The 24,528-nt window shown below is 35.1% G+C and overlaps 1 protein-coding gene across 5 annotated transcripts in view; it reads right to left on the bottom strand.

Moving 5' to 3' along the window:
- Positions 1–24,528, bottom strand: part of CNTN5 (contactin 5) — a 1,288,935-nt gene that overhangs the window by 471,342 nt on the left and 793,065 nt on the right. For all 5 annotated transcript variants that reach the window (XM_072726266.1, XM_072726270.1, XM_072726267.1 and 2 more), the window contains 3 exons: positions 22,172–22,393; positions 5,577–5,700; positions 5,273–5,448 (listed from right to left, as the gene is read on the bottom strand). In XM_072726266.1, coding sequence (XP_072582367.1) covers positions 5,273–5,448; positions 5,577–5,700; positions 22,172–22,393 — 522 coding nt within the window. The remainder of the gene's footprint in view (positions 1–5,272; positions 5,449–5,576; positions 5,701–22,171; positions 22,394–24,528) is intronic.

Genomic DNA, 24,528 nt, shown 5'->3' with positions numbered 1-24,528 from the left:
CCGCCCGGCCTTAGCCCGGCTCCTCACTGGGCCCCTCCCCCATTGGATTCTTTTTTATTTATTTCTTTCCATCTTCCAACCTGTTAGAAGTGCAAACTCTTCTCTCGGAAGCATTCTAGCTGTTCTGTCTTTAAATCTCAGGCCAAATTCATAGGTTTTCAGGATGATTTGAAAGTTATCTAGGTAAGTTGGTGGGGACAGGTGACTTGGGGACCCTACTCTTCTGCCATCTTGCCCCTCCCCTGGTACATAATTTTATATAGCAAATCAAATAAATGATCTTTGGAATGAGACTGAGATAAAATAAATTAGCAAAATAAAATAATTTTTATATAAATATACATTTTTATTTAATATTTTTAATATTTTAGATGACAGGTGGGAACAAAACTTTAAAAGAAGCCAAATTTATTTTACATTTGATTTTTCTACAAATTGCTATATCAGGTAATGCTGTCAATACCAACTTCCTTTCACTATTCCCTTCAAAAGGACATGATCAATACTGATTAGCCATTCTTACTTGTACTGTCTCAAGTTCATTTAAAATATTTAGCTTTCCAGGCAGTAACCATAGATTATCCAGTAAATAAAGATAAGTAAGAGGAAAAAAGTTAATCAAAAGAGCTGATATGAAAATAAACAATTTCATAAAAAACTAGTATACATCCTAAAATTTCAGTTCTAGAAAGAGACCTAGTAGTTCTTAAACTTCCATAAGAAAAAAAATTAAGCAAGTGACTGATTAATTAAATTTAAACAATGAGAAAACATGCAGAATGATCACATACTTATTTTTGTTGCTAATATTTATTTTTGTTATGTCGTATAGCTGTTAATAAAGTGATTATAAAATGGAGGTTGATGAAGCCAAGATATAAAGACTTTTGAGAAATTACAATATGAGTTTGAGAGAGAAATTGAAAATCAAATATTTTCAAAGTGAATACCATACATATTTATCTTAGAATAAAGATTGAGTGCCATTAGAGTTAAATAAGAAGTATCATCTATAAGATGGATTTACAGTCTATGGCCATACCACCCTGAACGTGCCCGATCTCATTTAAAATGGATTTATACTTTATTTATTTATTTGAGAGAGAGAAAGAAAGAGAGCAAGCAGAGGGAGGGACAGAGGGAGAGGAGGACAAGCAGACTCCCCACTGAGCAAGAAGCCTTGCTGGGATGGCTTGCTGGATGGAGGATTCCATCCCAGGATCCTGAGATCATGACCTGAGCTGAAATTGAGTCAGATGCATAACCAGTTGAGCCACCCAGGCACCCCTGGCTTTATGTTTTATAACCTAATCATTCCTATGTTGGTTATGAGGATGAAATGAGTTAATGTATTCTAAGACACTTGGAGCTACAGAAAAATGTTCAATGAATTTGAGTTACTTGAGGCCATAAGAAAAATATGTTCTTTTAAGAGTCTGTTTTACCAAACTGGTTTAGTAATAATATCGTCTTACTCAGTATCAAAACTTGTTTGGAACACTCCTATGTGTATCTCTAACATATAGATTTTAGTCTCCCATAACATTACTCATTATGGTCAATGAAAACTAGCTGAAATTATAATTGACTTGGCCTGTGGGTAGGGAATCAAAGTATTATTAGTGGAAAGCTAGAATATTTTAAAGTGTATTTCTGGTTAGGGGCACTTGGGTGGCTTATTAGTTGAGCTTCTGACTCTTGATTTCAGCTCAGGTCTTAAGGTCTTAGGATCAAGCCCTGTGTCAGGCTCCGTGCTCAGCAGGGAATCTGTCTGAGGATTCTTTCTTTCCCTGTCCCTTTGCACCTCCCCTGGATCATACACTCTCTCTAAAATAAATAAATACATCTATATATATTTCTGGTTAATAAGAGGACAAAGAAGCTAGCATTAAGTGAGTCCAAATAACCAGATTGTGACAGTTTGTATATGTATATAAATAAGTTGAATCTTCAAAATCTCATATGATTCTAATAATACTGAGAATCAGAAAGGTTGATATGATGCATATGTGTATAATATACATATGTAATTTCCAAACAAAAAGGAAAGTGATGCTAATAGGATGTTTAAATTTTATTTTCTTTATTGAATATAAGATTGTTACTATATGGATATCTTGAGTCTTTGGTTAAATATGTATCTATTTATAAAATATAGATTAGAATTTTTTTCTATGGATATAATTAGGGGTATTTAACACTGTTCAGTAAGTCTTAGAATCACATCATTATAAGCAAATATGTCATATTTCAAAAGGTAAAGCCTATGTGAAAGTGATAGACTTAAAGTGTCATTGATATAACAAAAATAATGTTCAAATTATAAGAGGCCACATCTATTAAGCAGGTCTCACGTTTGAAATAAGCAACCAAAATTCAATTGAACTATAACTCAGAAACAAACTCCAGATTGAGTAATATGATGCTCCTTAGAAAGGAGTATTTTAGATCACAATAGCACTACACAGTGTAGAAAACATATCTGATGAAATTATGGGTTATATATGTATGATGAAATTGATGTATAAAAGTTAAAAGTATTTCTATAATAAAAATATTTAAAAGTGAGTAAAGCATAAAAATGTGCCTGAAGAATAAGTACAAGACAGAGTTTACTTATAAGTATTAATAAGAAGTTTTGTAATCAATTTCATAATTTGTAAATTTTGCCTAATTTCATGACATTTAAAATGTTTAACAGATTCCTGTATTAGATTTGAATATTTAACTTGATTAAATAGTTTTTGGTAATTATTTAAATTTACTAAATATATTATTTTTATTTTTTTTATTTTTATTATTATTATTTTTTTTATTTATGATAGTCACAGAGAGAGAGAGAGAGAGAGAGAGAGGCAGAGACACAGGCAGAGGGAGAAGCAGGCTCCATGCACCGGGAGCCCGACGTGGGATTCGATCCCGGGTCTCCAGGATCGCGCCCTGGGCCAAAGGCAGGCGCTAAACCGCTGTGCCACCCAGGGATCCCTAAATATATTATTTTTAATATACTAGTTGTATATTTAAATTTTTACATAAACAATTGGTAATAGATATAAATGATTAATGATTCCAGCTTTATGTGTAAAGAGTGATTAACATTCCTTTACTTGTAAAAACACTTTAAACATTAAACATTCTATCAACATTAAGTAGTGTTGTAACATTATTATAGTAGTAAACATTATCTAGCTATGAGGCTAGACATAGAAAATCATGATGTAAAGGAAGGTTGTCACCAAGTTTTTAATCTTATTTGACCCATGTATCCTTTCACTCCTTTCAGAAGGTTCTTTTTTCTTTCCAAGTTCCTACCTCAATTTCCCCCAATCACAAAGTACCTTGACTCCTAGAATTCCATAACATCCATGCTTCTATACAGGTATACTAGAAAGCAAGTTGATAGTGTCTTCATTCCCCTTTCTACCACCTATATTTATATTTTCCCTCCAAAGATCTTCTGGAAAAAAAAGATAGAGCTAAAGCTAAAGGATCTAATTTTTTATATTATCAAATGGATATAATGGCATGTAGGTGAAGGAGTAATTTTGAGGTAGAAGTGACCTTCCCTATGTATGTGACTGCTTCAACCAGGAGCATTATGAGCCCTGATGTACACATACAGTCTTCAGAAGACAGTTGAGTCAGGTGGGGTGGGAATGGGGAAATGTAGGGTCATGAGATGCTACCAATGAATGCATATGTATATTAACCCATATGTTAAGTTAAAAGTAAAGCAAATATTGCTCTAAACTAAGTTCAGGACAGCTTGATGCTGAATAACTAAGATAGGGCTTTTCTTGCCTACTCATTGAACTGTAAATGGTGGTGCAGATGTGCTCACTGAAGGTAGGGGTGAGTATCTGATAGCTATGACTGGTCTTCACAGAAATTCTAGGATGTCATAGTCATCCAGACACCTTGGATTTTCCAGTAAGTAGATTTCTGCTCTGAAGCACACAGAAAACTTTGCATATTTTGCCTCCACTGTTGATTTGGGGAAGACCAATTGATATATAAGCTATTATGAATTGGTGTACTGGTGTCAGTATAGACAAAAAAAGAAAGGTATACAGTATTCATACATCATGTATGAATCCACATCTGGATTTGCTGTATCTGTCTTGAAAAGATTATTTACAGAGGAGTAATTAAGAAGGACTATTTGTTTATCAGGTTACTCTTTTAATGTGCATGCTGGAAAGTATTAGGTTGTGTTAAACCATATAATATTTTCTAAAATAAGAGTATATTAAAAAAAGAGTATATTCCGGCTACTATCTTGATATATTTGGTTTATGTAAAGTCCTATCTGAACTCCTTAGCAAAATTTATTTTAAAAGATTATATTTAAATTTTTCTAGGACTTAGCTCAATGTTTTCTAAACTGAGTCCATTATCATTCCTTTATTCTTACTTTTCTCCTTCATACTCCTATAAGACGATATCTGGATTCTGGGTTAATTAGAAGTAATATGTGAGGAAGATTATATAGATAAAAATCAATTATTCCATTCTCCAGGGTGTAATTTTAAATTAAAAATCACCTGGTGATAAATTACATAGCCAATATAAGTTATATATAAATTATTAACACAAAGATTTCTCCACTATTTTTTAGATATTATAATCCTCAAGAATTTATATTCATGTATGATTGTTTTGTTTTGTTTTTTGCTCAGTAGCCTATCCTCAATTTGGTATAAGCCTTCATCATATGTTAAATAATTTCACGAGTTTTAAGACCTCAATACACTTAGTTAATTAGATAAATGATGTATCTTAGGAAATGTCTATACTCTAGTACATATACATGATTATATGTAGTGGTGTCTTTTTTCTAATCAAAAATTGAGCCATCTGAGTGAGAAATTATAGTTGGAATTTGAAACATTAGCATTTCAGAGGCATTTCTTTGATTGCCTAAGCAGAACTTTTAGATTATGTGATCTTCCATCCAAAAGAATCTATTGCAAATAGTGACTATAATAAACAGTAGAAGAATAAAAACAGATAGGCAGAGGAAAGAATTCATGAATAGTATTTTCAATCTCCCAGACTAGTGTGTTGGGTTTATTTCAAGAGGGCAAATGTTTCAGAGAGTTACAAAATATCTTAGAAAGAAACACACTGTTTACATAATTTTATCTTTACCAGGGTTTTACCACTATTTTAAATTCTGAAGTCTTCATTAAGCTTTTGCCTAAGCAAACTTTAAAATTACATATATACACACTATATACAAATACATAAGAAAAGCATATACTTTACTCACAGGCAAATTGAAGTATGGCTTCTCTACTAAGAATACTTCCAAGAGTGTTGACTGCTAAACACTGGTAATGACCAGAATCCTTTGCTTCACTTGGATTGCTTATAATGAAGGTCCCATCTATCAAACTGTAGCGATAATCACTTTCCAAATCTATTTCTGTTCCATTCCGAAGCCATCTTAGAAAATATCAGAAGACAAATATGTAAAAATTACTTGAGATATTGTAATACACCCTGGGACTACCAGAATCTCATTGAAGGAAAATTTTAAGACCTAAGAAAAGTGATTAATAGTGAACTTCTACCTGTAATTGGGAGCTGGATTGCTATGAGCTTCACAATTCAATGCTACTTTCTTTTCTTCAGAATCAGTCGGAAAAATTATATCGTCTGGTTCTTGTACAAACACTGGTCCATAGTCCACACTTTCTGTAAGGACCAAAAAGTACACACTGTAAAAATTCTAAAAATACTGAGACTTTTTCGCCATTATTTTCATATTTAAAATTTTTGCTTTTTCCTGTACTCAAAGGGCATATTACCAAAAGAAAGTAATATTATTTTAGTAAATTAGAGACTTAACTAGAATGTTTTCTAATTGACTAAGATTTTTAAAAATATTTATTTATTTATGAGAGACAGAGAGAGAGAGAGAGAGAGAGAGAGGCAGACACAGACAGAGAGAGAAGCAGGCTCCATGCAGGGAAACTGATGTGGGACTCAATCTCGGGTCTCCAGGTTCATGCCCTGGGCTGAAGGCGGCGCTAAACTGCTGGGCCACCCGGGATACCGGAGTAAGATTTCTTTTTAAAATATGCTATATATAATTTTAAAAAGTCTCAAACATTGTGTTGTAATGTTTAAATACATATCTTTGTATCAAAAGCAGAGCTAAAGAAAATAATGCTAAACAAAAACATTTTTAAAAAGCTAAGTTTTTGAAACTTAAAATGTTAGAAACAATACACAAACAAAAAGTCATGAATTAATATTGTGCTACTACTTGGGAATACAGATAAGAAAACATTGGTCCTCATATAACCTCTCTCCATTCATTTCTTCACTCATTTAATCAAGCACTATTTAGTCCTAATAATACTAGAGTATAAAGAATAAATTATGTAATGCAAATAAATGTATTCTCATAGAATAAATGAGACATGTCCTCAAAAAAAGTCAAGTAACTGAATAAAAATATCACAAATGCATGCAATTAAATATTCATCAGCAGGTAAACAATGTAAAAAAAGCAGACCAGAAAAGAAAAGGTATAAAAATGAGGGCAAGAGTGAAGAACATTTAAATTTATTAAGTATCTGCTATATGATACTAGATTTTATCTCTTTTAATTAGTTAATATTCAGAGAAATCCCATGATAAAGGTAATTTTAAACTAATGAAAATTTCATAGAAAGTAGAAATATGGGATCCCTGGGTGGCGCAGCGGTTTGGCGCCTGCCTTTGGCCCAGGGCGCGATCCTGGAGACCCGGGATCAAATCCCACGTCGGGCTCCCGGTGCATGGAGCCTGCTTCTCCCTCTGCCTGTGTCTCTGCCTCTCTCTCTCTCTCTCTCTCTCTCTGTGTGACTATCATAAATAAATAAAAATTAAAAAAAAAAAAAAAAGAAAGTAGAAATATAATTTGGCCTCAGATGACAGCTTGGGCTTGAAGAGTTTTAGGATAGTTTTTGCTGGAGAAATGATGAGTAAATATGCTTGGGGAGTTTTTTTAAGTCTGACTTTTTTTTAAATTTTGTTTATTCATAGAGACACAGAGAGAGAGGCAGAGAAACAGATAGAGGGAGAAGCGGCTCCATGCAGGGAGCCTGACGTGGGACTCGATCCCTAGTCTCCAGGATCACACCCCAGGCTGCAGGCGGCGCTAAACCGCTGCGCCACCGGGGCTGCCCATGCTTGGGGAATATTAGTCTTATTAGTTTGTAGTAGTACAAGAATTCACAGAATTATTTGTGTATGTAGGATCCTTAGCATCTTGAATTGTGAATTTAGTCACATAGCAACAGATCAAGATTCTCATCCGGCACCAATATATTTTGCGATTTTCTTTGTAGTGAGGACTGCCCTGTACACTGTAAAATATTTATAGCCATCCGTGGCCCCTACCAACTAGATGTCAGCAGCACACCTTCCCAATGTATATAATCAAATATGTCTCCAGAGATTTTTAAATGTCTCCTGGGTCAAAACTGTCCTCATTTAAAACCACTGCTTAGAAAAACGAAGAGGGAAGATTTTAGGAAAGACATATTTTCAATACCTCTACTAAACAGTTGCAGATTCATATTCTTTGTGGATAACTACAAGAAAATATCAGGAAAGAAATATAAGAATGAATGCCCCAGGAAACTCAAGCTTTAAAAAATATTACTGAAAAAGATAAATACCTCCATATTTAGAATAATGGGTTCAGAATAGTTATTTGTTTTCTTTAAATATGTTATATATCTATTCCTTTTTGGGCAAAGAAAAACAAAAGTGTTAATGGAACTCCAAACATTCATCCAAAAAAACTGAGCGCTCACAACGAGTGAACACTAATAAATATTTTCTTTGAGTCCTAGATAATCTAGCTGAGGTTCTTTTCAAGTTAAGAATAATAAAACATTACATGAAAATAACTGGAAAAAAGGAGACCAGAGTATGTTTCTGTAAACCAAATGACATTGCTATCACTTAAAACTTTTACGAAGAAGGTGAAACAAGTAATATAATAAAAATACTAGAGAAAAATTGTCAAAATATTCTATTTGTTGTATCATGATGTATTTATGTAAATTTGGAAGAGCACATGAAACCTCCTCAAATTCTCAGTTACACTTAAACTACTTGACAAAGTCATGAAAGTACCTTTCTTCTGGTCTTTACATATTATATATGTGATCATTTAAATCAATATTATAAATACATATGATGTATAACATTAACATTTAATAAACGTATTTTATATTTTTATTGATTTCAAAACTCTTGAGCTTTAGAGTCAGACATAGATTAAAATCCTAGTACCATCATTTTCTAGCTGTTTTATTTTTTATACTGTTTTTTACTTTTACTTTTATCCTCTGCTACTTCATTTATTAACTGTGTATGACAATGTCTTCTGACCATATTATTATTAGGATTGATTAACATCAACATTTGTAAATACTTAGTATATCACAAGTATTCAATAAATTATAACTAGTAACAACAACATAATAGCTAACATTTACTTACAGTATATCTATACTACAGTGTAGACATTATACTGAATTATTTATATACAATGTATCATGTACATTGTACATCCATATGACTAGAACATCCATATGACTAGAAATAATCCTCCCCAATGTTTATATGACAAAACTCAGGCTGAAATTAATGAACTAAATGTACATAGCAAATACATGGCAAAGCTGGGATGCAAATCCAGGGCTGTTGGAATCTAGAATCTGATTACCACCACCTCTACTATTACTATTATTATATTGTCATAACATTTATAAAGCACTTTGACACATTATTATTTAATTCTCTGAGCTGAGCATTATAATTATTTCTTATTCAAAGATGAAAGCTCTGAGTTTCTGAGAGGAGACTTTTGCAAAATTGGCAACATAGTAAACAGTTCATTTTAACTAAGGATCTGTGGTTCTAAATCTTTTGTTCTGAACATCGTCAGAACAAGACAAGGGAAAGAAAGGTTGTCAGGCTAGGGAAAATCTGAGGGGTAAGATTTGCTAAATTATACACTGAGAAAAATAAGATACAGACCTGAACAACATGTATTCTGTTGTGACTACTCACTCTGTTAGATATCTCTGTTTACTTGGTACTTCCAAAAGCATTTTAGGAAGCAATTGTTCTCTCTCTCTCTCTCTCTCTCTCTCTCTCTCTCTCTCTCTTTCTCTCTTTCTCTCTCTCATTTTTGTTTTATAAAAAAAGTTCATTGTAAGGGGTTATAGAGCATGTGTGTATGTAGAGCTTCCCAATCCCAAGCAAAGGATAATCAATGATGTCTATCTCTAAATAGATTTGTTTTTTAAGGTTCCATACCAAGAATGTATTATTATAGGTAAACTCAGATTATTTGCTTCACTCTCCTGCAGGAGTGCACTACTTCTGTTGGTGAAGACGAATAATTACTTTAAGCAGTGTCCTTATATTTTGCAATTTTTAGCTTGATGGAATCCATAACTTGTGGAGATGGACTTCAGAACAAATATGATCATCACAAAGATCTTAAAACCAGTAAATCAAAATCTTTATTTAACAAGTAGAAATCTTTGAGATATTTGTGTAAAAGACAGATGCCATCACTCACAATGTTAATTTCTCACAGAAGTAATGTTTTGAGTGATTTTCTTTCTTAAAATCAGACTCTTTTATGAATAGACTACAGCGTATCTGTAGTTGGCTAAACCTATAATGCTAGGGGTTATTGTCTGTGAAATATCAGATTCATACCTCCAGAAAGTCCTTCCTCAGAAGAGAAGTATTTCAATTTATTTTTTTAAAGTTTTTTATTTTATTTTATTATTTATTTATTTATTTATTTATTTATTTATTTATTTATTATTTGAGAGAGAGAGAGAGAGAGCATGAGTGAAGTGAAGGGCAGAGGGACAAGTAGACTCCTCGCTGAGCAGGGAACCCAATGCAGTGCTCAATCCTAGGGCCCCAGGATTATGACCTGAGCTGAAGGCAGATGCTTAACCATTTGTGCCACCCGGACACTCCGAGAATTTTTTCAATTTAAAAGTGATCTGTTGATTCTGTCCTACAAAGAATAATGAAATTAACATACTTTCTCTCACTTCCCCCAAGTTTACTCCATAAATTTTCTGTTTTGATTCATGGTTAAGGATATTTGTTTGTTGTCTTTACAATTGAAAGACAACTTGGCTGGGTATCAAATTAGGTGTTCACTATTAATTTCATTAAAGACTATAGATGTTTTTACATTCTTTGATCACATTTAACATTACCATGGTTAAGTCTGAGTCCAGCCTGACTTCCCTTGATCCTAAATGACTGGATTTTATACCTGGATGTCCATAAAGCTCTTTCCTCATTCTGAATTTCAGGAACTTTTCTGGATAGGTTTTGGTGTCAATCATTTTGTATAACTGGTACATTCAAGACATTTTTTTTTTAGGTTTATTTATTTATTTTAGAGAGAGTTGGCGGGGGGCTCCCAACTAAGTGTGGAGCCTCTCAGAGGGTTTGATCTCATGACCCTCAGATGATGAAGTGAGTCAAAATCAAGAGTCAGATGCTAAACTGACTGAGCTACCTAGGGACCCCAAACCTCTTTTATTTGCTCAATTCTCCTCATACCAATTAGGCATAGCTTTGCTTTTTAAAAAGCCTTCATTGTTATCTGTGTTACAATTTTTATATATTTATTCTTTTCTCATTGGCTTTTTCAAATATGATAGTTACATTCCTATCTTTTCAGTTTCCTCTATATTACCACTAATGAAGTTTTTAATTCCTTAATGGTTTTACTTTCCTCTCCTTTTGTTTCCTGAGCTCTAAAAGTAACTTCTTAACAAATTCTGTCATCATTTTAAGATTTATTTCACCTATTTCTTCTTTAAATTATTCTTAGCACTGTTATTGTCAGTTGTTCCCTTCGGGGGAAGACAGTTAGCCCTGAAAATTCTTCAGGCTATGGTGAGGCCCACATTTGAGGAACTGAAGTCTCTTGTTAGACCAACAGCTAACATGACACTGAGGTCTATGAAACATATTTATGAGTGAATTTTTAAGTAGATATTCCCTCAGTCAGGATTTCAAATAAGAATGAAGCTACAGTAACAGCTTGGTTGAAATCTCATGAGAAACTTTATGCCAGAAAGTTTTATACCTAGCTAAGACACTTCCAGTTTCCAGACCCACGGTTTCTGTGAGAAAATAAAAAAATATTTCAAGTTGCTAAGTTTTGAGATATATTTTACACAGGAATAGATAATTAAGAAACTATTTTTTCTCTTCCTCTATTACTTACTAGAAAATGTATTTAAGAAAAACAGTAACTATAAGAACTGTGAACTTTCCAGGAAAAATACAGGATAAAAGTATCATTTACAAATAATGATTCTTGGGAAAATAAAAAAAAATGCTTGATTTAAATTTTTTGGGGATGCTATCCTGGAGCTATACACTTTTAGAATTAAAGTAATTTTCTATTCGTTTCAAATATTCTTTCTAAAAATCTCTGGGATATTTATCTAGTCTTAGCTTGCAATAACTTCCAGCAATGAATGAAGTCTTTAAAAATTACTGTTTTATTATTTAAATTATCTCAAAATAAAGTTCATATTGACATAAAAGGTAAGTTTGTGTCCCAGATGAGGATAACTTCTTACTGATTTATGTTCTAGAATATGTATATTTTACTTGAGATTTTCCTATACTTGAATTGATTAGCACATCAATAACTTTCTTAGTTTACAGAAATTTCCATTAAAATTAGAATAGCCCCCACATAGGGCTCCCTGCCCAAGGAGAAGCCTGCTTCTCCCTCTCCCATCTTCTTTGCTCTCTCAAATAAATAAATGAAATTTTTTAAAAAATTGGAATATGAAGCTCCATTAAAATATCTATGTTCCTGATACAGTACTGTGGAGAATAAGAAATTAACTTAACCAAAAATTATTTTTTCTAAATTTCAACTTTAATTTATTAAAACTAAGCTGTTTTTATATAAGCAATAGAACTGGCCTTGAACTATTTTAGCCATTATCAATTAATAAATGAGGAAGTATATCTTAAGAGCCTTCTTATGCTTTATGTCTTAAGAGCCTTCTTATACTTCAGCTTTGGTGAAACTTTTTTGCCATTGTTAGTGCAAAGATATATTTAGTAATATTTTGCTTATTTGTATGGACAGGGACTGGCTACATGCTCACTAATCCCATTTCCTTTTCCTAGGAACATTGGAGACTTTTTTAGACTTTCTTATGATTCTTTGGGGCCTCTGGACTAAAATGATGTATGTGAAATCCAGGACTAGTCATAAAACGTTATGCACCATTCTTTTGATTCTCTATCAACTAGCTGAAGTAAAGGAGCAGTAGATGCCAGTGAGGCCCCAATATCAAAGATATTAGATGGAGCAAATCTGGTACCCAAACTCTTCATATAGAAAGTGATTCATTGAACAATCCAGTGGAATATGATATGAATGAGGAAGAAATATTAATTATGTTAAGAAATTGGTATAGCATTCAGAACTTACCTTGATTAACATTATATTTAAATTTATTTATTTATTTATTTATTTATGATAGTCACAGAGAGAGAGAGAGAGGCAGAGACATAGGCAGAGGGAAAAGCAGGCCCCATGCACCGGGAGCCCGATGTGGGATTCGATCCCAGGTCTCCAGGATCGCGCCCTGGGCCAAAGGCAGGAACCAAACCACTGCGCCACCCAGGGATCCCAACATTATATTTAAAACCAAAAATAATTTTCAAGTTTTTAAAGAGGCTATAGTTTGATTAGGAAGCGATGTTCACTGAACTACATATCATCATTAGGTTACAGGGTCCTACTTGCATTCCTCTTCCCGAGTTCAGGCCTCTTGATTAATACCTACTTAAAGTATATTCCCAAGCCTAGCACATAAGACAGAAGCTATTCAATAAGTCAACCTTATATATAGCTTTATCAGTTATAGTGCTCCAAATTTTACAACTGCTTTCTAATTAATCCTTGAGGTCTAGTCCATTTTCATATACCCAAATTCTGAAAACAGATTTTCATCCTATGTCTTTATTGCTAAACCCAATTTTGTTAATCTTCTAGAAGGTCCAATGCTATGATACAGACATTTTTATTTTATGGTTGCTGTGTTTCTTATTTTGTATTTTCATTTTTACTGTATAGTCATATAATCAAGAATCTAACTCCATTTCTGATCTTTGACCACTCACTGCTTTCAAGCTCCACCAGTAACATTTCTCTTTTTAGGGAAAGCTGATAAGCCAGACTGAATAGCTGAAAAGCATTCCTTCCTTGACTTATATGAGAAAGTTTATACAATACAAAATCACATAGGAACCTTCACCAGAATCCCCCACCACCCCCCACCACAGTAAACCCAAAACCACCCTTTTGTTCCTTTTTCAAGTCATTTCCTGAACAGCCTATTCTGTTCTTATCAACAAGTCTCATGACATGAATAATAAATCTTTCCCTTCCCTTCTGGTATGTGTGTAGCATCATCAGTCTACATCTGAACCAATTTTGGGTTCTTGGAGTATTGATCTTATGCTCTACAGGGCAACCACATAGCAAGTTAGGGCTCAGTCATTTGGTTGAGGAGTTTTCTGTAAGGAGAACATATATTCCTCCAAATGGATTTGCACCCATGGAAGCAATAGGTCTTCAAACCCTGAACTAAAATGTAGAAGGTATACATGTGAAAAGGTAACTCTTGAATTTCTCTAGATAGCTTTCTCTTAGCTTTATCTCAGGGAAATTAGATATGCTGTTGGACTATCCAAATTGTTTGGTCATAATGGGTCCAACATGGAGGTAAGCCTGGTCTAGGTTTGGAGGCAATCATATAGGAGAAGTTTAAATTATATTTGTAAATTATAAAATTATACACACACACACACACACACACACACACACATACACATATATTCCTCTTTCTCCTTTTCTCTTTTGTTATATTTTAGCCTTAGTAACAATCCCATCAACCCTGGTCTCAGCAAGCCCAAAAAAGTATACAGAATTGAGGGAAATGTGCTATACTTCATTGTGCTATTCATTTCTAGGCAAGCTTTCAATTATTTTAATAGCAAATATTTTATGATTCACTTTTTATAATTCTTTAATTAATGGATAGTCATTGAACTACTGAGACAACCAAAACTACCCCACTTCTTCCCACCTCGTTTTAGAATCATTTGACTAGAAAGAGTGGCTGCCTATGATTAGCATGGTGTTGGCAGTAGTCTTCCATGAAAGATACCTGGATAGGAAGATAAAACTCAACTGCAAAATGATGTCTTTTTTGTCTATTTGCCTTCCTTCCAGTGGAGTTTCTTGAAGCATTTGCATGTTATTTTGTTTATTGAGACAGTGGCTTCCTCTGTAGAGTTCTGCCTTAGGATCAAGCTGGTATCTAGTCTTAACTCCTTCTATTATGTACCGATAGGCCACACAGATACTAACTTCATTCCTGCCAAGATGTGTTAAGTGTCACCTAATCTGAAACTTCTATGGCTAGTTTTCCTAGGGAAGCCTTGCCTTGGTGTTGGATCATTAGATTTCCAGTTGTTTCTTGGATCATGACCGGACATTATAATGTCTCCCTAGATTCTAAACTTGCCCTTTAGATTGAAATCCTCTTTTAAAAAGTTTCTTCTGGGGATCCCTGGGTGGTGCAGCGGTTTGGCACCTGCCTTTGGCCCAGGCCACGATCCTGGAGACCCGGGATCAAATCCCGCGTTGGGCTCCCGGTGCATGGAGCCTGCTTCTCCCTCTGCCTGTGTCTCTGCCTCTCTCTCTGCTTCTCTCTCTCTCTCTCTGTGACTATCATAAAAAAATTTTAAAAAATTAAAAAAAAAAGTTGCTTCTGTGTTCTATTTTTCTCAAAGATTAGGTCCAATGCCAGACTTCAACACTCTCTACCTTCTGGTTAGCTCCATAAACTTATGGCCTTGTCTAGTTTATTCATGTAATGTGACCTAAGTGTATCAGTAATATAATCTAGAAGAAACATCAGCCTGTGATATCAAACACAATTAGAAAAATTCACTTTTAATAATAATAAATATAAAAAATAATAATCATCATAAATATGTTATATGATAATTTCCAGAAGTTGAAATCTGAATTTCCAGAAATTTGAATTGTTTTATTAGAAATTACATTTTTTAAAGATATTATTTATTTATTCATGAGAGACACACAGAGAGAGAGACAGAGACATAGGCAGAGGGAGAAGCAATCTCCCTGCAGGGAGCCCGATGTGGGACTCAGTACTGGATCCCGGGATCACAACCTGAGCTGGAGGCAGACACCCAACCACTGAGTGCCCCAGGTGTCCCCTAGAAATTACATTTTATGATGACATCCACAGTTACAATGTGAGAAGAATTTTTCACATGATGTGAACATCTGAAATGAATCCTTAAGAAAATATCCAAACCTTCCTTTAACTTTAAATTTTTTTCAACTTAAAATTGTTTCTTTATAAAAGTTAAACAAGTATAAACTGCCATTATAAAGTTTCAAGGATTTCTAAGAATTGTATAGCATTATTTATTAAAAGGCATTGTGATGAATGTTTCATGGGTAAGTGGCATCATGCTGTGCACATAATATAAATTGAGAGTCTAATAGACGTTTTTGTCATTTTCTAATGTAGCTATAAAAGAAAGGTCAGATGATTCAGAGATAGTTTCACTTGTGAAAACGATCAAGTGTACCAACCCCATTTAACTTTCCAAAGGTACCAAACCACTAGGCTACCATGTCAAAAGAAGAACATTGTTTTTCTACCTCTTCATTTGTAATCCAGGACACAAAGTTTATATAAACAATATTCAGGCAAATATTCTATCATGGTATATAAACTCAACCTAAATTCATCTGCCTCTTTATTCAACAGTATTTGTTAAGCTCCTGGAAAGTTGGTACTACTTTTAGTGCTGAGAGTGGGTAAAGAAGAGTATTTAAGATGCCCTTTGCTCAAATGACATATAGTTAAATTGGAGAAAATAGCATATTAGTGTAAAACAATAACAGCAGCTCTAAAAATTAACAATACAATAAAGAATAAGGTCATAAAGTTTCAGTGAATGGTCATAAAATTATAAGGTTTTATTAGGGCATATTTGTCTATTTTTACACTGAGAGAAACTGGAGTGATCTGATTTTATACAGAAGTATGTCTTCCAACTGAAATACCTTTTCTCCTTCCAGACGGGATTCTTATTCTCATAAAAGATCATTCAAATTTTGTATCTGGTCCTCCAACACAATTTATCAGCAAAGGTTGTTTTGAAGAAACAACAGAAAATTGTTAACACAAAGATTACTTTGAGTTATGATGCCATTGCCCATGTGCCAAGTCAAATCTTGAAATAATCCATGTAAACAGTGAAATTCAGCCCAAGGTACTGAGGATCTGAGGCAACAAATTTGGTAAGTTGCAGGAATCTTTCACATGTCAGAAGCTAGTAGCAGAAACTCCAAAGTCTGGGTAGACTCAGAGTGTTATGTAAATTACAGGTTGTTTATATCACCGGGGAAATGTAAAACATCCAAAATTATACGCTTAATCTTAGTAAAAAAATAATTCACTTCAGCTGCTTGTTAGAATCAGCATTTTTCCACCTTATATAACATTTGTAGTCTCTTTATCTCAGGAGTGGGATTCCCTAGTAAAAGTCTGAACTTTCTTGTGGGTGTTAGGCATTACTCCCAATCCAGACTGTCTCTCTGTTCAAGAAAAATAAAATATTTTAACCTAAATATTTTAATCACAAACAGAAGAATGAAATCTCTCTATACTTAAGTATTCTTCTACTCAAGCCACAACAACACAAAGAAATGAAGTCAAAGACCAATTTATCAGCTGTTCATTTATAAGGAGAGAAACAATGTAGTGTTAGCAATAGTTAATAACCCTTGTCCATATCACAAATCCAAAACAGTGCATGTCCTACCATACCGTTTGAGGTGCTGTTTCATAAGGGCTTTCAATTAAACTATATTACCATGAGAATTTCCAATTTAAACCTTAGTCAATTTTTAAATCAATTAAACAACTACTTTAGAGTAATTATTAATTACTCTAATATTTAAGAATGAATAACTCAGTTTTTTAAAAAAAATATGTATTTATTCATGAGAGACAGGGAGAGAGAGAGGCAGAGACGCAGATAGAGGGAGAAGCAGGCTCCATGCAGAGAGCCCAATGTGGGACTCGATCCCGGGACTCCAGGATCACACCCTGGGCCGAAGGCAGGGCTAAACCGCTGAGCCACTCAGGCATCCCTAAAACTCAGGCATCTTTTAAAACTAGATAATGCCTCTTATTAGGTAGAAAATTTGCACTGATTAAATTTCAAATGACGATTAATCATTACCCAAAATAATAGTATCAAGTCGAAAGCAAAACAGTTTCTGAGGACTTCACTTGACTCCAATGAGCAACATTCTCCCTTCCAGGTACAGCTACATTTCTCTTTTTGGTTTCAGGAGTTTATTTCAAAAGTTTTTATTTCATTAACTATCTCCACTTCCTCACCTTTCTACAAGTGTTAGTGACCAACTACTATTCTCTTCTTGAAGTATTTTTGTTTGCCTTTTCTTTCTCTGGCTTGCTCTTGCTGTTGAAAGTCGGTTACCATGATGTGAGCCACTCTATGAGGGTTTCACTGAGAATGGCCTCTGGCCAAAAGTCCATGAATTATTAAAGCACTCAGTCCAACAATTCTCAGGAATTAAATTCTACCAGCAACATATACGTGAGCTTACAAGTGGATCCATACCATTTGACTGTTGGGATGAAACTACAGTGCCACTTTGTGAAAGACACAGAATCTATTTAAGCTCTATCTGGGTTCCTATCTCACAGAAACTGTAAGATAACAAACAACCTTTGTTCATTTTGTTGATGTCCTCATCATACTTCTACATTTTCTACAGAGTATTAATCGCACAGTATCATACTTTTAAGATTGTCTTCCTAAAATTCATCTATTTTAATTTTCTGTGTTATCTTCTGTTCATCTCTACCAGGTGGTATTCTTTCTTGTCTGGGCACCTAATCCCTATAGTCCATCAAACTTTGTTTATTCAAATCCTGATTATGTACTCTTCTTTGAAATGGGAGTTAGATGGAAGCCAGAATTTTTCAAAACCTAATGTTGGAAGCCATATTCCATTACTTTTGCCATAATCTATTCTCCAGACGCAGATTACTAGCTTTGGTCCATAGTTGAAGAGAAAGTATTGCACTGTAAATACCAGGAGGCAGGAATCATTATCATTTTAGATTTTACCTACTACAAGCTTCATCATATTAGTTTCAGATTTTTTCTTTTAAGAAATAAAATATCACACAGTTGCAGTCATCTACTTTCCCTATCCTGGTGCCATTTCTTTGCTCTCATTCTCCCTTTGTCCTTAGAGGTAAACATTATAGTCAACTTGATACCTCACATTCATGGTTTTAAAATTATACTATATATACTATATATATACATATATATACTATAAATATACATATATATACTATAAATTATACTACATATATATCCATAGATAGTATATATTATATATTTTTTAAATTTTTACATGTGTGATATATGCAGTATTTTATAACTTTCCTTGTTCGTGAAGCATTATCTTTTGAGGTATATCCATTTTGTTTCTTGATTATATAGTTTACTCACTTTAACCATTTTAATTCTTCAATAAATGAAAAATCACAACTTATGTATCCATTTCCCTTCTGAGAATATCTGAATTGCCTCCAATTTTTTGCTATTACACATATAAATGCAATGAACATACTTTTATATTTTCTTGTGTATATGTGGGGGAGTTATCCTGGTATATACAAGAATAGAATTGCTTTCCCAAATTTCTCTGCAGATCAGATTTTTACATTTTTCAGGAAAAATCTTGGTTCTATCTTGGGGTACTTCTGGGATATCACTGAGGAGTGTGATGACTTTCTATTCAATTTCTGTTAGTTTTCTCATTTTTCACAGGAGCATGTCAATGTCAACTTTACTCTCTATTAAGGCTAAAGGGAATTACCTGACAAAAGCCATATGTCAGGGTATTGTCAGAGAGAACACAGTCAAAGTCACATTTAGCCAAGATCTATTAAATCCTGGGATGAGAAAACAATAATTATGGAGGATTGCTTGGGAAATACTCAGATTCTCTATTTTTCCTGATACTCTAAATATGGATTAAACTAGAGCAATGAAAGATTTAAATTATATCAAACCAGCCCCCAGCCTGGAGAATTTCTACTCAAAGTATGGTTCACCAACCAGCAGTATCAACATCACCTGGGAGCTTTTAAAATGCAGATTATCTGGCTTTGCCAGATGCTGAAGCAACCTGGTACACCGAGGGGAGTAGCTTTCTACGAAATGGTGAACATAAAGCCGGGGCGGCCGTGGTAGATAATTCACTGTCCGGGGCATCAGCGAGGCAACGACCCAGTAGCAGAGGGGAACAGGCTGGCCGATGAAACGGCACGAGCCGCTGCACTAGGCCCACAGGAGGATGGACAGAAGCCTTCCCCACCAAACGAGAAACTGCCCAGGTGGTTGTCAAGAAAATCCTAGAAGAAATTTTCCCCCGGTTTGGACTGCCCAAGGTAATAGGGTCGGACAACGGCCCCGCCTTCGTCTCCCAGGTAAGTCAGTTGGTGGCCAGATTACTGGGGATAAATTAAAAATTACATTGTGCATGCAGACCCCAGAGCTCAGGGCAGGTAGAAAGAATGAATAGAACAATTAAAGAGACCCTAACCAAATTGACATTGGAGACTGGCACTAGAGACTGGGTCCAACTCCTCCCTATGGTTCTGTTCCGAGTCCGGAACACTCCCAGGCGCCATGAGCTAACTCCTTATGAGATTCTCTATGGAGGTCCCCCACCAGTGACGGACTTACTAGATTCTGCTATTGACCCTCTTGCTAACACTCCCGGTTTACAGGACAGGCTAAAGGCGCTCCAGATTATCCAGCGCCAAATCTGGAAACCCCTTGCGGCTGTCTACCGCCCCGGAGACACAACCGACCCACACCCGTTCCAGATCGGTGACTCCGTCTACGTCAGGAAACATCAGTCCAGGACCCTTGAGTCCCTCTGGAAGGGCCCATACACTGTACTACTGACCACCCCAACCGCCTTAAAGGTAGACGGCATTGCTGCTTGGGTCCATGCCTCACACGTCAAGTGCGCCCCATCAACGAGCACCGCTGACGCCAGCCAGGACGGACCGGGCGAGCCACCCCAATGGAAGCTCCACCGCACCCAAAACCCGCTCAAGATAAGACTTTCAAAAATTGTTCAATGACAGTTGTTATATTCCTACCTGTCCGAGCGCTCTTCACCTCCGCCAAAGGTGACCCTCATGCCCTCAAGAGGTTAACCTGGCAGGTACTAACGTCTGGGGGTGACGAGGTCTGGTCTATAACTAAGACCGCCCCCGTGGGAACCTGGTGGCCTAACCTATATCCTGACCTATGCAAGCTAACCATAGGGGCCCCCAGCCCATGGGACCTAGAGGGATACTTCGACACCTCTAGAGCCCCTAACCAAGAAAGCCCTCCAGGGCGACTGGGGTTAGACCCATGGGGAGGACGTGGCACGCCTGACAGAAGGGCCATGCTAAGCACTCTTCCCTTTTTTTTTTTTTTTTTTTTAATTTTTATTTATTTATGATAGTCACAGAGAGAGAGAGAGAGGCAGAGACACAGGCGGAGGGAGAAGCAGCCTCCATGCACCGGGAGCCCGATGTGGGATTCGATCCCCGGTCTCCAGGATCGCGCCCTGGGCCAAAGGCAGGCGCCAAACCGCTGCGCCACCCAGGGATCCCGCACTCTTCCCTTTTATGTCTGCCCCGGGTACCACAGAGATCGCAGGCTAAATCCCACCTGTGGAGGAGGGGAATACTTCTATTGTAAAAATTGGGGGTGCGAGACTAGGGAGACACAGGATGGGAGGCCCAGCAGGGCTGGTTTGAAAGCTGGTTTAACCAGTCTCCCTGGATGACCACCCTAATCTCTACCATTATGGGCCCTCTAGTTATCCTGCTCCTGCTGCTAACTTTCAGCCCCTGCATCCTCAACCGGCTGCTCCATTTCGTCCGAGAAAGATTGTCTATTACCCAAGCTCTGGTATTAACTCAACAATGTCGGGCCCTCCAAACTGAAAAAAATAAATGTTCCCTAAGATTTTAAGATTAAAATCAGCCCAAACAAGAGGAGGGAATGAAGAAACCTCCCCCCTTGTAAGTAGGGCCAGCCCTAATCCAGAGGCAGCCCATCCAGGCGCCTTCCTGAAATTTTAGCAACTAAAAGCATTCTGTTTACAATAAGAAAACCATTTCCCCCCACACCCTGATTGGTATGTCCCTGAATAGGTTCATGTTGACCCACTGTGAAATCAATAACCTGAATGCTATGCGACTCCCGAGGTTCTTTTGTCTTTAAGCGGTTTTTTCTTTTCCTTTTGCCTTTAAAAGATGCCTGCAATTGCTAATCGGGGCTCTCTTCCTCCTCGGAGGCGGAGAGCCGGGGTTTGCGCAAAGGTCCAATAAACCCTCTTGCTAATTGCAAAAAAAAAAAAAAAAAAAAAAAAAAAACAAATAAAAAGCATCCTCCCATACCAGGGGAGTAGAAGACACACTTACCACCAGAAATAAGGAATTTAAGGCCAAGAAGATTGTATAAACAAAACTTGTTATGTCTTCACTAATTTACTACCTACCTCAAACCCAAACTCCTTTATATTGTTAATTCTTCACAAATTTATTGCTTTCTTGTCTAAAAGATATAAAAGCTGACTGCTTTGGTCACTTCCTGTATGTATGAAATTGTTTTTCACCTGACAATCTGTGTTTATGTCAATTTAATTATTAGGCCAGCCAAAGAATCTGAAGGAAACAAAGGAAAAATTTTTCCACCCCTACATCCCTTCATCACATTCACCAACCTCTCCTTTAATGTCCTCCACTTTTCTAGATTTTAAAAACTCTGCCATTTGCTGTTTTAAGGGAGTTGACTTTAACTTCTCTCCTCTGTTGCAATAGTCTTGACCCAATTACAATAGTCTTAAAAAAAAGTGTTCATTGCATATTTAATGCAACAGATTCAGTTTTCCTTGGCTACTTACCATCTTGTTTGAAGGCATCTGAAGAATGATAAAGATTGATAGGGGAATAATAATGTTGAGCTGCACCTCGCCAGCTTGGTGAAGAAACACTTAGTGTTCCTAATGAAGGATTGCTATATCGTGGTCTGTTCTTTGAACCAAAGAGGGATGAAGATGAACTCTTTTTAATTCTTAGCAAAGCAGCAAATGAAGTAGAGAAATTAGGAAGAGCTCCAGAATATTCTGTAAAGGAAAAACAATAATAAAAAATGAATTCTGAGGAGACTTTTCTTTTTTTCCTTTAAAAATTATTTTTTCTGAAGATTTATTAAAGACTTTCCTTAAAGTTGCTACCAAATGCAAACTAGAGTGGTAAAATAAAAGAAAATAAAACACATTACTTTTATATCTTAAAAATATTTTCTGGAAATTTTGCTAATTTCAATGTTGGGTTTCTGGAAGAGAGAAAGAGAAAAAGAGTTATGAAAGAAAAAAGAAAAGAGAAGAAAAAGAAAGGAAAGGAACAGAAAAGAGAAAGGAAGACCAAAAAAAGGGAAAAAGGAAGAAAGATACCCCAAATTTAAAATCTTTATTTCCTTTGTCAGGAATATTTGGGAATTAACATTTTTGTCTTATTAAAATATCCATTTACATACGTTAGATTGGTTTCTTATTTATTACTAAAAAATGGGAAAAAGGAAAAAAATACTCGTATTCTCAAATACATCTTTTCATTATAGATTGAATCTTCGTGACTAAAATGTATTACTTAGTAGGAAATGTATCTAATGCAGCATGTATTTTGACTAGACTGTAAGTTATTCCCATGTTTTTGAAAAGCAGTCAAATTCACAATGGAAAATAAACAATTTTGGATAAAATTAGTTTTGTAGATTTTGTTATATAACTTGATTTTTTTATATATAACTTGATATTGTCAAGGGTGGCACTGTTATGAAATTTATGCATTCATTGATTATAGAGGAATGTCTTGACCATATTGTTTTTTAATTCCTCTATAGGAAGTTTTTCATTAGTTAGGAAAGATGCATAAATACCCAAAGGAGAATGCATTAACTCTTTTCTGTCCTCAGGAGAGGGTCAGGTTAGTGTATAGATCAAATGTTCAAAAGTACAAACTAATTATGAGGAATTCTAGGAATTGAAATTTTTTCTATGTCAAATATCAATTGAATTTGATGATTTACTGAGCTTGGAAATATTTTTTTAAATCACACATTTTTGTTCAGGGTATCTGGCATTTGAACTTAATGGATATTAACCTAACTTGACAAAAGATAATTTATCTTTGTGAGTAAGCTTTCTAATAATTAATATTATTTAGAATCATTATATTGCCTCTTAGAAATATTTTCGAATGCAAGAATCATTTCTGTGATTTGAAAATAACACTTTAGTAGGTGTTAAACATTGAATTAAGTATAACACTTTCTGTTTTGCGAAACTGTAAATATGATTTCTCTGAAACTTGAAAAAGTATGTTTTTAGATGTTCAATTTCAATGTTCTCCACATTTAAATTGAGTATAATATGTGTAATCCAAGCCTATCAGGAGCTGATAAGAGATTCATGTCCTTTAGTCCTTGTCTTCAACTACAAGTATAGTGAAGGTGGATCAATTTTAACTGAAAATAGCTAACCTCTCCTGGGCAAACTATATGAGAACAGATTATGAGTAGATATAAAACCTCCTTTAAAACCTCCTTTAAATGCAAGTTTTGCACTAGAATTGTAAGGAATTGAAAAGAGAATGAATTTTCTTTTAAGGTTATTTGTAGTTGTGATCTCTGAACCTATTTGTTTCTTAGTGTGATCTGTTGCTCTGTGTGTTAGCTGCCTACCCTGCTCATATACAGAAAGAAAAAAAAAAACCAATACCATGCTAGTGTTAAAAATTAAAACGGAGTATGAGAATGTGGTTTATGGTTTTTAAAGCTAGAAAAGGATGATCAGTGGAAAACTAGAAGGGCCATAATAAGGCTTAAAAAAACAGGATCATCATTGAGGTTGTGAATCATATATGTATATTACATATATATAATTTTCTAATATATATTAACAAAATACATACTAAGTTCTACAGTAACTGGTTTATAGTACTCCATACCAATAGAGATGAGCCAAACGCTAATTTGGCTGTGTGCTCCATACCAGGGCTTCATTTGTTATATAATCAATTGCATCTGTTGTAGTGGAGATTCCTTTTTCAGCAATTACAGTGAACCCAAAGCTATTACTAGAAATTTGACAATTTATTCATTCATTCATGTATTCAGCAAACATGCAATGAGAACTCAGTAGGGGCTAAATGCTGGATACAAAGGTGAACAAGATATTGCACCAGGTGTGAAGGAGCT

This window comes from Vulpes vulpes, chromosome 11 (genome assembly GCF_048418805.1).
Source record: "Vulpes vulpes isolate BD-2025 chromosome 11, VulVul3, whole genome shotgun sequence".
Lineage (NCBI taxonomy): Eukaryota > Metazoa > Chordata > Mammalia > Carnivora > Canidae > Vulpes > Vulpes vulpes.
Note: the sequence above shows the minus strand (reverse complement) of the source record. Positions and strands in the feature narration are given on the sequence as shown.